Here is a 14,905-nt window from a genome sequence, read left to right as displayed (position 1 = left end):
CCCTATATAGCTATTATTGTGGCTCAAGCTTTTTTCTCTACTGTTTTTTGGTTGCACGGTGTTCCAGAATCCGTTGTTAGTGACAGAGATGTCATTTTACTAGCAATTTTTGGAAGGAATTATTTTGGTTGTGGCACCAAACTATCATTTTCCTCCGCTTATTACCCTCAATCTGATGGGCAAACAATGGTGGTCAATCACACCATTGAGATGTATCCCAGGTGCTTTGTTGGCGATAAACCAAAAGATTGGGTGCAATGGTTGTTGTGGGTACTATTATAATACTTTCTTCCATACATCTCTTAAGACCTCCTCATTCAAAGCTGTTTATGGGCGTGATCCTCCGCGACTACTCTCTTATGTTTCGGCCTCCACCAGAGTAGACACTTTGGATCAAGTATTACAAGAAAGGGATTTAGTGTTAGCCGAAATTTAGATCGGCTCCAGCAAGCTCAAGTTCACATGAAAGAAACATATGACAAAATGGTTCTATTTAACAAAGGTACCTATGTTTCCATCCCTATAGATGTCTTTCTGTTACCAAACAACATCATTATAAATTAGCTACTAAAATTTTTCAATCCCTTTCAAGTACTAGAAAGGATTGGATAAGTTGCTTATAAACTAGCATTATCGGCGGACAGCATAATTCATAACATGTTCCATGTCTCTCTACTCAAGCCATTTAAAGGAGAATTTCCAGTTGACATTCCTCCCTTGCCTCCCATACTAGATGGCCAAATTGTTCCAACTTCAGCTCTCGTGGTTCATGGGAATATCTTAGTTGCTTGTACCGACACTGATGCCACTTGGGAATCCTTATCTCATTTCCAAGACGCTTATTCTTCCTTTCCGTTGGAGGACAAGCTATTTTACCAGGGAGACTGATGTTATGAATGCCTTCGTGAGTAAGCACTACAACAAGAGTTCCAAAGAGAATTAGAAGTCTATCAGCAGTAGAAGTTTATCTTTTCATATTAAGAGATTTGTCTCTGTCTGAATATATTAAGTAGTTAGATTAGATTTTATCTTTATTTTGTCAGCTAAATAAGTGACCATGTTCAAATTAAACTCTGCATGTATCTGATTAGTTATTTGCATTGTAAGCTTCACTATAGGAAGGGGTTATTGCTAATGAAAAAAACAAGTAGAAACTTATTTACCAAATTGTTCCAAGATCTGGAGCTCTCTTCTAAGGAGCTCTGAGGTATCCGAGCTCCCTTCATTGGACTCTCAGACTCCTTCATCATAGGTTCCTCGAAGAGGAGGGAATTGGAATAAAGGCAAGGTCACAGTTGATGGCAGTTCTCCTACCCGCGGACCCATGACACGATTCTTAACTAGAGAACTTAACACAACCCTAAATTGGTGTACCATTTGTGTAAATTATCTTACATATAATCTAAAGCATTCGGAATGGGATAGGACAATCTATATTTTATGGATTTCATTAAAATGTCTTGTTTGTTTGGAGAGGGAATTAGGTATTTTGGTTATGGGGCTTAGGTTGTTACTGTATCCATAATTTCCTTTATGTGCCTAGATCTCAAACTTTTCTAGGTACTTTTAGCAAATTTGTCTTTTCTAATTATTTTAAGTTATGGAAATTCAAAAGTGAGTTGCAGGTGCTAGACATATGAAAGCTTGAGTATGAGATGGGGCATGAACTAGATCATTCATTTACTTGGTATTTATGGACATAATGTTCTTCACAGTTTTTTACATATCACAGCTTCAAGATAAATGAATTTCCAGCTCAAACATGCTACATTACATGGACTTTGATGCTACTTATATAAAGGATGATAATAAATTCTCACAAATAGTTTGGTGATGCCATATGGTTTCATTTCAATTTGTTTCACTTTGACTCATATTTGTGCTTAATTTGCATATTTTTAGTCTATATAACATGGCTATAGTACTCAAAACTCCCAGCACTAGAGTCCCGCATAAACTGAAATTGAATTATGTGATCAGGCAAGAAAACTAATCTAGTTTGTGGAATTCTAGAGTGGCTGGATCTCTCTTTCTCATACAAAAGAGAGAAATTTTTCATTTATTGTTTTAGTGGCTGAGGCACAGCATTTCTTTAAATAAAATATGTTTACAAAATTAAACTTTTATTGTAGCTGTCCAATTTTTGGTTATTGATCAGATCTGAACCCGTGCTCTGATGTTATAACTTAGCCTGTTGCTCTTTTAAAGTGATGAGATTAAGAGCTTTTTGTTGATAGAACTATTAGATAATTGATATATTTTGTTTTCTTGTTAATTACTTAATATTTGATTATTTCCTTTCAGGTGGTTGCCCGAGCATGTTACTTTATTGGCTCGTTTTGGAGGAGAGCCATCACCTGTGAAGTCTACAGTTACAAAGGCAGTTGCTGAGTTCCGTCGGACTCATGCAGATACATGGAATGTCCAGAAAGATTCATTTACAGAAGAGCAACTTGAGGTAGCTTTCAGTCTCTAGATTGCATTTGAAATTGTGATAGGTTTCTTTTTTCTGTGAAACTTAACTTATTCAACGCTTGCAGGTTTTGGCTGATACATCTTCTTCATCATCATATTTTGCTTGATATATACCGTAAACTTCTAGCAAGGAAAAATATATTATAGGAACTCAATGTCAGAACTGCAAGCTCAATGATTGGAAGATTAGAAGGAATCATATATTTTTCGGTAGATATTGTATAATTTAGAAATGGAGTTCTATTTACAATATGTTTCATTTGTCATGGGCCTTACAAGTTTATTGTTGCTCATTTAGTATCCTCGTCTTTGCTTCTTTTGTAATGTAAACTTCCTTGAAGTATTGGATTCATTATATCATCTGATGGTAAATCCCGTAATATAGTCTCTCTATCGAATATACTGGAGCCTTGCCTGATATCTTTTCTTCCTTTAGAATCTCCATTTTCATCCTCTAGTTTTCATGCAACTGACCTTGTTGGTCCCCTGCTGTAGCCTGTCCATGTGCTTCCACTGCAAGTACTCTGGCTCCATGGTGATACAGCCCCTTCTTCGTGACAATGGGCCACGTTGAAATCCAGTGATTGAAATTGGGAAACCGGAGCATTCGCCTGTGAAATTTTCTGAGGTTGCAGCAGTCGAGTCCCAGGTCTTGTTAGGTGGTATGGTGTCAGGTTCTTGCATAGCCCTTGATAAACCAAGCTTGATTTTCTCAATGGGTATTATCATTCTCATCATGTTTGCTAACAATGTGAGGTGATGAGGTATTCCCTGGTGCTATATTCAAATTTCAATTTTGTCTGTTTTAGCTGGAAGTCGATGCGCTTTTTAGTGCGCAGGTGAAGCATTTCATCCTTGAAGCACCCTAGAGTTGCCTCTGCTAGGTGGGCCACCTGTGGCAGTGCCAATGCGGTGGTGATTCCAGCCACGAGGTGCGACAAGGTAGCCAAAAATAAAAGTGAAAGAAATCATAGCAGTTTTAAATTGCACAAATAAGCAGTAGACATTTATGTGTACCGGTTGGCAACTAGAGAGTGAAGCTTGACAATAGTTTCTCCTTCAGGAGTCCATTCCCCTCTTTTCACAGTGTCCTACTCACAAGGAATTCAGCCCATTTGTATATAGGTTTTCTGTTTTCTTAATAAATATTTTTGTCATTGAGAAATGCTACTATTTAGGCTTTAGAGGAACTAACAGAAATCTATAGCTAAATGTTTTATACTTTCCCAATCTCTAAATCTTCTCTTTGTGGATCTAACAGCAAGGCTTGCATGTGTATTGCAACATCCAAACTGAAATTGACAAAGATATCAGTAGAATTTCCATTGAAGAGGTTGAGAAGCTTAAGAGGGATGTAAGATGGACATGAAGCTGGGTATATTGACAGAGTGTGAGATTAATTTGAAAGAAAGTTAGGTTTCATTGTTTTGATTTTTTAGATTTTCTTCGAGTTCACTAAGATGGAGATATGATCTATCATTGGCATATTTCCTTTGATTTATTTCTCAATTATCAGGTCTTTGATTTGGGATTTGCCATTCAAAGTTTTCTTCCTTTTTCCGGAAATATTTGTTTTCATAAATTCACCCAAATATAATTTCTCAGTATTTCAATCTCATAAAATGACACAATTCAAATAAAAACTCCCAACTTTTAAATCCCAAATTAAGCACAAAAGCCTGCATTTCAATCTCAAAAATAACCCAATTAAATTCCAAAATTTACCAAAAAAAAATCTGATAAAAATTACAAGTTGAAATCTCATAAGTTTGCATATTAAGTTGAATCTTGTTACGTGCATGGTAAATCTCCAGCAGAATAAGTTGAATCAGTGAGCATCGGCAGCGAAACGATCCATCGATTATTGGAAATGAGTCATCGGGAAATTCTTTGTTTCTATGTATTGAAGAGTGAGGAAATGGACAGGGCCAGTGTAGTTGGGGTTAAGATTGAAGGTGGTCAACCTTCTGTGCTTTTGGGAGGGAGTGATTGAGCCACTTTGTCTTCTTTAGTATGAGAAGATGGTGGAAATATAGAAGAACAATCTGGTTCTAATGGAAAGGTTGAGGGAGAGAGAAAACACACAAGTTCCCAACTGTGACTTTAAAGCTCCATGAAAATTTTGGATTTTCAATTTTTCTTCATTGATATATGAAAAATTTAAGCCTCTGTCTTTTGAATTTTAAAACGCGGCACTTCGTAAAAAATCTCTACTATCATATCATATCTCACCTCTTGAGAATAGTGATAATGATAAACAAATTAGTACTCTAAAAGTTTTAAATTTTTTTTATCTTTTAAAATATTGTAAAACTCATATGTAGAAGTTAATTATTAAAGAATAACTTTCAAAATTACAATATATTTTAATATACGTAAATATGAACATAAGCGAGGCTTCATACTATGCTAATAATTGATAAATTGAATCATTTATGAAATTTTCTATTTTTAGCTTAGCTTGGCACTTATAAGCTCTTCAACAGATCCGATTAAAGCAAACAATGCCAGAAAAAATACCAGAAAGCTAAATGCTCGAAGCATTATCCACTTGGTTGTCCAAGCTTCAACATTTCTTTGCCTCAAGTACATCTCCACAGGAAAATATATTGTCAAGGGCCAGAAGTTTAAGGCTCCTAACACTCCAATCACTTGGTTGAAGTATGGAAATATGATTGAAATCACTGTGATTGACACTACATATGCTGTTCTGAAGCACACCCTGAAGAGGTTTAATCCAAAAGCCGGCAAAAATGGGAGTTTGATGCTGAAATTATGGTTTATAAATTCGCTGTTTGGATACTTATCAGCAAACCATTTCTCGATAGTTGCAAATACTGGCTGACTATAAACCTGCCCATATTAGAAAATTCCAAATATATATAGCTTTTATTATTACTGTCATAGCAAAAAAAAAAAAAAAAAATTTACAGTGAGACATTGAACTTGTTGAAGAATAGATGAAGGTAATAGTTGTTCAAATCAAAATATATACCTGATAGCCTCCAAGTAGATGAAGCACAACGCAAGCATTAGCAAAATCAATAAGCCAATATGGTTCATAAAATCCAAATCCTGTCAAGAGATTCCCAGGTGTATTTTCTCCAAAAGCTGCATACCCAAAACCTCCACAGCATATATAGAAAAATGTAGTCACAACGAGTGCTATTGTGGATGCCTTCTTCATTGTCTCATTCTCTGGTGGAGGTGATTTTAAAGTATCCTTCAGGATTTACAAATTAATTCAATGTCCATAATGAATAATAATAAAATAAAAGTTTCTAATCCAAAATCAGAAATTACACAAAACCTGTATTTCCAGAAGAATTAAGGAATATGGAAATGCAAATGCTATATCTCCAAGTGCTTGAGATATATTCCATACTTTATCTATTGCACTAGAGGCTGAGACTCCTGTAATGCTACCCATCACATATCCATTTTCTGTCAATTAGAGATAGAGAAAACAAATGGGTATTCAAAAGGAATCTATAACATGAGTTTCCTAAGGCAAATCAATCAAATAAATAGATCTTCAATTAGTAAACTATACCTGTCGTTAGGGTTAGAATGATCTGATTTAAATCGAAAAAATTCAATGAATTGAATTAATTTAGAAATTCAGTTTGATTTTTTATTTCTTTTAGTTCAGTTAAGTTTTTATTTTTAAAAATTTCAGTTATCTCGGTTCGGTTCGATTTTAATAAAAAAAATCAGTAAAATCAAACTCAACTGATTAGGAAGCAATATTATATTACTTTTATAATATAAAAAAAAATTAGGTCATAAAGAAGGTTGAAATACTTTAATTAAATTTTAAAACACTAAAAATAAAATATAAGTAATAAAAAGTTTATTAAAAAATTTAATAGACCAAATTGAATTGAATTAGATCAGTTTAATTCAAATAAATTTCTATTTAAAATCAGTCCAGTTCAATTTTTATATATACTAAAATTTTAATTTTCAATTTATTCGATTCAATTCAATTTTAAATCAAATCGATTCGATACTCATCCCTCAATTTACTATGTATTTTTTTTTTTATTTTTCTGGCAGAACTTATATATGACAGCCCACTGTAAAAAATTAAAATAAAAATTAAAATTAATCACAAATTTTCTGTCATCTTATAGAACTGATAAAGGACTATTTAGACTCCGTCAGGAGTTTTTACCAATATCGTTTGGCTAAGACGAAATAAGAGAAAAGATAAGATGAAATACTAAAAGTCTTATTGAAATTCCTCGAAAATTGAAAAAGTGTCTTTCTAATAGCCAAGGGAGGCTATTTATAATAGAAACAAAACCCTAATGTGCAAAATTATGAAAATACTCAAAATATCCAAAAATAATAATTAAAATACAAAAGTTAGCCACAGTCCAAGTCTGCTGTAAAATCCAAGGCTAGTTGCTCCATATCATTCCCTTTCACTTGTAAAGAACTCGACCTCGAGTTGTCTTCAGCAGGATAGTACTGAAATAGATCTGCCACGTTAAATGTCTTGGAAATTTTCATCTCATGTGGAAGGTCAAGAACATAGGCATTGTCATTAATCTTCTGAATGATCCGGAATGGACCAATTTTCTTGGCGTCCAGCTTTTTCTGTCATCCACCACGTTCTTTGCGTAAATACACCATAACTTGATCACCGACATTGAAGGATTTGAAACGCCTATGTTTATCAGCTGTAGCTTTATATTTATCATTGGCTTCCGTAAGGCATTGTTGTACTTGCTTGAAAATATCCACGTGCTGCTTTGCCAGGTTGCTTGCCGCAAGACTGTTGTGATAACCTGTGGGAAGTACGATAAGATCAACTGTATGCGCTGGGACTTTCCTGTACACAATAGCAAACAGTGACATCTTTGTGGAGCTGTGAATCGCACTGTTGTAAGCAAATTCTGCTTGGGCAAGAGCAAGATCCCAAGCAGTTTTCTTGTTACTGCAGATGCAGCGTAGAAGATTGCCAAGCGTTCGGTTCACGACTTCAGTTTGTCCATCAGTTTGGGGATGGGCAGCACTGTTGTATCGAAGTTCAGTCCCAAAATGTTTCCATAAAATCACCCAGAAGTGAGCTAGAAACTTCACATCTCTGTCAAAAGTAATGGTCTTGGGGACACCATGTAAGCGAACAATCTCCTGGAAAAACAGTTTTGCTACATGAGAAGCATCATTAGTTTTCTTACAGGGAATGAAATGCGCCATTTTAGAGAACCTGTCAACAACAACAAAAATGGAATTAGATCCACGTTGAGTACGTGGAAGACCAAGAACAAAATCCATAGACAAGTCCTCCCAAGGATGGGCTGGAATAGGCAGTGGAGTGTATAAGCCTGTATTCTGCGAATGTCCCTTCTGAGTTTGACACACTGGGCACTTCTGAACCATCCGACCTGTATCATTTTTTAATTGAGGCCAGTAAAAATGCTCCTCCAATCCAGCAATAGTCTTGTCACGCCCCAAATGACCACTCAAACCTCCTCCATGGATCTCGCGAATCAACTTTTCCCGCAAGGAAGATCGAGGGATGCATAACCTGTTCTCCTTAAAAAGAAAGTCATCATGTATCAAGAACCCATCAGTAGGCTGGTGAGTCTGGACTCTAGCCCATATATCAGCAAAATCATCATCTTTAGCATACAAATCCTTTAGGAATTCAAAACCTACAACCTCCTGATTAACTGTAATCAACAGAGCAGCCCTCCTACTCAAAGCATCTGCCACCGTATTACTATGGCCAGCCTTATGTTTGATGACATAATGAAAGGCTCCAAAGTAAGCTGCCCATCGGGCATGCATCTTATTCACATGTTTTTGAGTTTTAAAATGGATCAGAGACTGATGATCTGTGTGAATAATAAATTCTCGTCCCATCAAATACTGCTCCCAAGTTTTAAAAGCCCGGAATACTGCATATAGTTCCTGCTCATAAGTAGACCACTTCTTTCTAGCTTCATTCAGTTTCTCACTAAAGAAGGCAATAGGCCTTTTAGACTATGACAATACTCCTCCAATCCCAACTCCACAAGCATCACATTCAATCTCAAACAGTTTATCAAAATTAGGTAGAGCAAGAATAGGGGCAGAAGTAAGCTTATTTTTAATCTCTTCAAAGCTCTTGTTGGCAGCTTCAGTCCATGCAAATTTCTGCACTCTCTCTTTCTTCAAGCAATCTGTGATAGGGGCAACGATGTTACTGAAATTTCTGATAAACCGTCGGTAGAAAGTGGCAAGGCCATGAAAGCTGCGAACTTCAGAAATAGTTTTGGGGATGGGCCAATTCCGTATTGCTTCTACCTTCGTCTCATCAACATGTATCCCTTCTGCACTAACAATGAATCTCATGAACTCTTCCTCACTGCGACTAAATATCAAAATGTCATCAAAATAAACAACCACAAATTTGCGTAAGAAAAGACGCAAAACCTGGTTCATGAGTCGCATAAAAGTGCTAGGTGCATTTGTTAAACCAAAGGGCATAACCAGCCACTCATACAAGCCTTTCTTAGTCTTGAAGGCAGTCTTCCATTCATCTCCCTCCTTGATCCGAACTTGGTGATAGCCACTTTTGAGGTCGATTTTAGAAAAGACTTTAGCCCCGGATAGCTGATCTAGCATGTCATCCAATCGTGGGATAGGAAATCGATATTAAACTGTAATTTTGTTGATGGCCCTGCTATCCACGCACATTCTCCAAGTCCAATCTTTCTTTGGAACTAATAGGGCAGGTACTCCGCAGAGGCTAATGCTCCCCCGAATATGCCCATTCTTCAGTAATTCTTCCACCTGTTCTTGGAGGATTTCACTCTCCTTTGGACTCATCTTGTAATGAGGCAGATTCGGTAATTTTGATCCAGGAATGAGATCAATCTGATGTTGGATATCCCGCAGGAGTGGAAGCTTGGATGATTCCTCCACTATCTTAGAAAACTCCTTCAACAACTCTTTGACGAGTGGTGGTAAAGATGGTGCATCCTCCATTGTACCTTTTGCTCTCACCAATAAAGCTAGTGTGCCTCCAGATTTCTCAACTGTGCCTGATAGCTTCTGCACTCCCATAGAAACAGCAACAGTATGCTTCCCTTCCACCTTAGAATGTTTCGCAGAACCGGAAGGCAAGATAGTAATCTTCTTTTGATTCCAAGTGAACATGTATGAATTCTCATTCCCTTTATGTAAAGCATCAACGTCGAATTGCCACGGACGACCTAGCAAAATGCCACAGCAATCCATATCCACAACATCACAATTAACAGGTTCAGTATAAGATTTACTGAACGAGATAGGCACGCTGCAGATTCTGTTGACCTCAATTGTCGGTCCTTCCTTAATCCATCCGACTTTGTATGGTGAGAGGTGAGCCTGTATAGGCAACTGTAATTTTTCCACCAATTGCTTAGCTATCAGATTCTCACAACTGCAGCTATCTATGATTAGCCTGCAAATTGCCTCTCCTACTCAATACTTTGCTTGGAAAATCTTCCTCCTTTGCGTCTCATCCTCCTGTTTTGTTGAACATAAGATTTTCTTCACCACATAGGTGACCTCAGGATTGGCGACTGGCTGGGGGTGTGCGGCGGCGGCGGGTTGGTGGATTCCCTGCTGTAGGGTCAATTGTCCGATCATCTCCCTCAATTCTGCCAAAGATGCCTCAATCGCAGCAAGTCGCGCCTCTTGGTTATCTGCCATGGTCGAACTTTGCTCTGATATCAATCTGATAAAGGACTATTTAGACTCCGTCAGGAGTTTTAACCAATATCGTTTGGCTAAGACGAAATAAGAGAAAAGATAGGATGAAAGACTAAAAGTCTTATTGAAATTCCTCGAAGATTGAAAAAGTGTCTTTCTAATAGCCAAGGGAGACTATTTATAATAGAAACAAAACCCTAATGTGCAAAATTATGAAAATACCCAAAATATCCAAAAATAATAATTAAAATATAAAAGTTAACCCCGGTCCAAGTCTGCCGTAAAATCTAAGACTAGTTGCTCCATATCAATTGTCCGCTTTGGGTCAAGGGATTGAAACCCTGTCTTCCCTCACGGGTTTGTTTCTGGATCAAGGGATTTACTACCCTGTCTTCCCAAAACGCGTCCACTGGGGTCTCTTGGGCATAGGCTTATAAGGCCCTCTCCCTTTTAACCTCTTTCCGATGTGGGATACGTTTAATCCATCTACATGGGGTTCAAACAGGGTAGTAAATCCCTTGACCCAGAAACAAACCCGTGAGGGAAGACAGGGTTTCAATCCCTTGATCCAAAGCGGACAATATTCACTGGTGTGGGGCCAGAGGATGTTACAATTTAATTGGCATGTATTAATTATTTGAATCAAATGAACAAAAAATTATCCAAGTGGCTTCTATATAATATTTTTAAAGATAAAGATTTTAGAGTAATAAATTGAATATTAGTAACCATAGTGTAAGAACCTTTAAAATTGTGTGACGACTAATATAAATTATGAGCTACTATACATACCTATGACTTGTGCAAAACCAAGTGCAAATCCAATAGAGGAGTATGCAAAAGACATGACTAGGGGTGAGCATTCGGTCGGTTCGGTTCAAAACCGAACCGAACCGAATAAACCGAAAACCGAAATTTTAGTTTTTATGAAAACCGAACCGAACCGATTTTGGTCAGAAACCGAATCGAACCGAACCGGTCTGATTCGGTTCGGTTTGATCGGTTTCGATTTTTAATATTTTTTTAATTTTTTACACTTTATTTTTAGTATTTTAAAATTTAATTAAAATATTTTAATTTTAATATAATTTAATTTCTCTATATTATTGAAAAAATATATTATTATCCCTAATCGGTTCGGTTCGGTTTTTTCGGTTTTTTTCTGATCAAAACCGAACCGAACCGAAATAACCAAAATTTCTGAAATTTAAAACCGAACCGAACCGAAATATATAAAAAACCGAACCAAATTTTCAAATCGGTTCGGTTCGGTCGGTTTTTTTCGGTTTGAACCGGATTCTGCTCAGCCCTAGACATGACTGCAGCAATTATTGACAGCCATTGTACGTTGTGGAAATCTGGTATTTGAGACAAAATAATTTGAACAGCCCCAAATATTAGCATATAGGAAGTATCTCCATATTCACACTTAGCTTCATGCCCTTCTTTGTGGTAACAGTTTGATTTCTGAATTGCCCTTCATTCACAGAAAAAAAAAATTTCTGTTCAAAATAATTTCTGAAAAATTCTCCTACCCGATATTAATTATGAGAATGTGTAAAAAAATGTTGATCTATTTGGCATAATTATTGAAATTTCTGTAGACAAAAATATTTTTTTAAATATACAAATATTGAAGATTAATTTAAATTAAATTTAGTATGTCTTTGTTATAATAATAACATTAAAATAACAGAACAAACACAGTTTTTTCTCGGTTCAATTGTATTAAAAATTGATTTAAAAATTTAATATATTTTAATTATAAAAATATCAAAATAATAAAAACTGCTTTTTTAAAAATACACAGTTTTCTCAAAAAAAAAAAAAATTCTCTTAAAACTCAATGGCAAATGGAGATTAAGAGTTTAGTAGTTGACAAATATATATACCTCATGCTTATAGCAGAAGTAATGGTATAAGCAATTCCTACACCATATAAGCTTATTTCTACAAAGGTTCCACATATCCAAGCTGCCTTTTTTCCTGAAAATCCATTTCAAGCATTAGCTTTCAAAACTCAAACCTATTTATTCTATTCAAAAATCAACATAAAATAAAACTGTTAAATCTCATATCGGTTTAAAATAAGCATTATGTACTTTTTATAAAAGTTTTGAACATTTTTCTCTTTTAAATTAATTTTTAAAATAAATTAAATTTAATCTAAATTTTAAAAAAAAATCTCAAATTTTATAATTATCAATAAATTAAATTTCTTTTTTTCAAGAGAAAGTGAAAGAAAAATTTTCACTCTAAACTATTCGCTTCAACTAAATTTATAAACCACGAAAATAATATTAACTCAAATTTATTTACAAATTCATGATAAATAAACCAATTAAATAAGAAAAACATTTCATTTCGAGTTTTAAAAGTGATAAATACACATAAATTAGATCTTAGTGATAAATATACAGAAATTCAAACGTAAGATCTGGTTGAAATTTTAATATAACTTTATTATGTTGGCTTTTAAATCCAAAATTAGTGAGTAGCATCGATGATTCATGTCTTGTAGTATAAAATTGTTAGGTGCAACCGACATTCAAAATTTCTAATGCTGTCCATCCAATTCAATTCAATTCATGGACGTCTTATACCGTCCCTTCTCGAATAAAACTTTTTATAAAAATTTAACCTTTCTTTTATAAATTTTTATTTAAAATAAAAAATTTTAAATAACTTAAAAAATTTTCATTATGCATAGGAATAAAATCATGAATAATTTTATAAAAATTTATTTAAATTTTTTTATTATAAAATTATTTATGTCAAGGGATGAGATAAAAATTTCTTAAATTTTTCATTTGAAATCAATAATTTTAAAATAATTCAGTTGAATTAATTTATTTTCTAAATAGTCATATAAATAAATAAAAGATATATAATGAATATTTTCTAAATAGTTAAAAGAAATAAATTGTAGAGAATATAATTCAATAATCAAATATAAATAATTTTTATAATAATTTCAATAATAAATGATTTTCTAATAACATATAGAAAATAATTGCTTATATATTCCTAACCCAAAACAGAATTTTTCAACCAACTCATTGTAGATTGCTGCTTCAATGTGCATCTACCATTCTCTTTCAACTACCATTTTCTAAACTCTGCGCTTCTCACTAATATCTACTAGTAAAAGTTTGGCACCATCTTAGGAATAAAGGTCTTATTCACCAATTTCTTTTTAATTTTTTTAAAATTTATTATTTAATTTTTATATTATAAGAAAATTCATTAATTGATCATTTGATTTTGAATGAAAAAATATAATATTAATATTTAAAAGTAAGAATTGAAGAGAATACCTAAACTGGCATCAACAGCTTCAAGGTAAGATGGATTTCTTTGAGGACCATATTCAGGATCAGGAAATCGATAGCAATCGCTGAGAAGGTAAGTAGAATAAAGGGTGATGAAAGCGAAACACAGCATGGTTAATGGACCTGCGATCCACCCTAACTGAGCCATACTCCATGCTAATGATAGCACTCCTGATCCTATCACTCCTGTTATTACGTGTGCCACTGCCGTCCATTTTGTCCCTTCACAAATACATTTCTTTTAATTAACCTCAATTTTTAAATATAAATAATATTTTATTTTAAAAAAAGAAAATCCTTAATTAGCTCAATTTATAAATATGGTGTAAAATATTCTTCTTATTTAATTTTTAAATTTCATTTTTATTTTTTATTTTTTTATGATTAGTGATTTTTTAAAAAATTTTTGAATGTGATTTAATATTATTAAATTATTATCTTTTAATTATTTTAATAATTTATTGACCCTTCTGGATTGCATAGTATTAAGATCATCTAAGCAGATACAGTTTGACCTTAATTAGATTGAAAATTAATCTTTTTTTTTTTTTAATCTTGGTTGGTCGATTATACATATTTTAATTTCTGCATAATCTATATGAATGAAATTGAGAAACTGAGATGATTGCGTCTTACTCTTAATAATTCAAAAGTATAGCTAGAGAAATTGAATCTTGAAGCTATTTTCAATGGAAACGAAGAGTATCCAGATTATTCAAGAAGGAAAGAAATTGAAGAGTGGAGAAGACAAACCAGTTCTTTTGAGGCTAGTTTCTGCAGGCTGCGTGCGCAACAATGGCGTCTCTTGTGGCTCTTCTTCCTCTCCCATGGCCATGAAGCAATTTGGAGCTTTCACAGAGAGAGAGAGAGAGAGAGAGAGAGAGATGGATTCCAATTATGGTTTCTTGTTGTAGGTTTTTAACTTGATTTTTCAACTTGAGATTATGTCACTGATAACGACGTTTTAGTTAGTTATGGGTAGGTAGCTTAATTTTCTTTTAGGGGTGTGTTTGTTTGCTAGAAAAGGAGGGAACCTTTAGCTGACTTGCTTATATGAATCTTACTATAAAAGTATTAATCAAATTAAATATAACAGATTTATAAATCTATTTATTTTAAATGCCAAAAAAAAAAAGGAAATTCGAAATGAAAAGAGAAAAAAATTTTCAATTGAAAATTTTAGTTAAAATAAAAAATTTAAGATAAAAAATAATAAATAATGATGAAATAGTGAAATAAATAATTAATATTAAGAATAAAAAAATTTTAAAAAAATAATAAATAATGATGGAATAGTGAAATGAAACAATTCATATTAAGAATTCAGTAGAAAATAATTCAAGTTAAAAAATTTATCATCGATAATTAGTTCTAAAAATAATTCACCTAATGTTTTAAAGTGTGTA

The 14,905-nt window shown here is 33.8% G+C and overlaps 2 protein-coding genes and 1 pseudogene across 3 annotated transcripts in view; 1 reads left to right on the top strand and 2 right to left on the bottom strand.

Annotated features, from left to right (window-relative positions):
- LOC110623995 (proteasome activator subunit 4) overlaps positions 1-2,893 on the top strand; it is a 30,767-nt gene extending 27,874 nt beyond the window's left edge. Inside the window, exons 34-35 of the mRNA XM_043951747.1 lie at positions 2,305-2,458; positions 2,541-2,893. Coding sequence (XP_043807682.1) covers positions 2,305-2,458; positions 2,541-2,582 — 196 coding nt within the window. The 3' untranslated portion in view covers positions 2,583-2,893. The remainder of the gene's footprint in view (positions 1-2,304; positions 2,459-2,540) is intronic.
- LOC110623987 lies at positions 2,766-3,407 on the bottom strand (annotated as a pseudogene).
- Positions 3,408-4,891: 1,484 nt separating this feature from the next.
- On the bottom strand, positions 4,892-14,407 carry LOC110624202 (probable amino acid permease 7). 2 transcript variants are annotated; one of them, XM_043954648.1, is made up of 8 exons: positions 14,253-14,407; positions 13,485-13,721; positions 12,060-12,153; positions 11,483-11,644; positions 10,960-11,012; positions 5,786-5,919; positions 5,471-5,698; positions 4,892-5,328 (listed from the first exon to the last, which is right to left on the bottom strand). In XM_043954648.1, the coding sequence occupies exons 1-8, from the start codon at positions 14,332-14,334 to the stop codon at positions 4,927-4,929; spliced, it is 1,392 nt and encodes a 463-aa protein (XP_043810583.1). In that variant the 5' UTR covers positions 14,335-14,407; the 3' UTR covers positions 4,892-4,926. The 2 variants fall into 2 exon arrangements, with proteins under 2 accessions (XP_043810583.1, XP_043810585.1); XM_043954650.1 differs by lacking the exon at positions 13,485-13,721 and having other exon boundaries at positions 14,253-14,389.
- Between the last annotated feature and the right edge of the window lie 498 nt (positions 14,408-14,905).

Source organism: Manihot esculenta, chromosome 1, assembly GCF_001659605.2.
Source record: "Manihot esculenta cultivar AM560-2 chromosome 1, M.esculenta_v8, whole genome shotgun sequence".
Classification (NCBI taxonomy): Eukaryota; Viridiplantae; Streptophyta; class Magnoliopsida; order Malpighiales; family Euphorbiaceae; genus Manihot; species Manihot esculenta.
The sequence above is the reverse complement of the archived record's forward strand: the minus strand, read 5'-3'. Positions and strand labels throughout refer to the sequence as shown.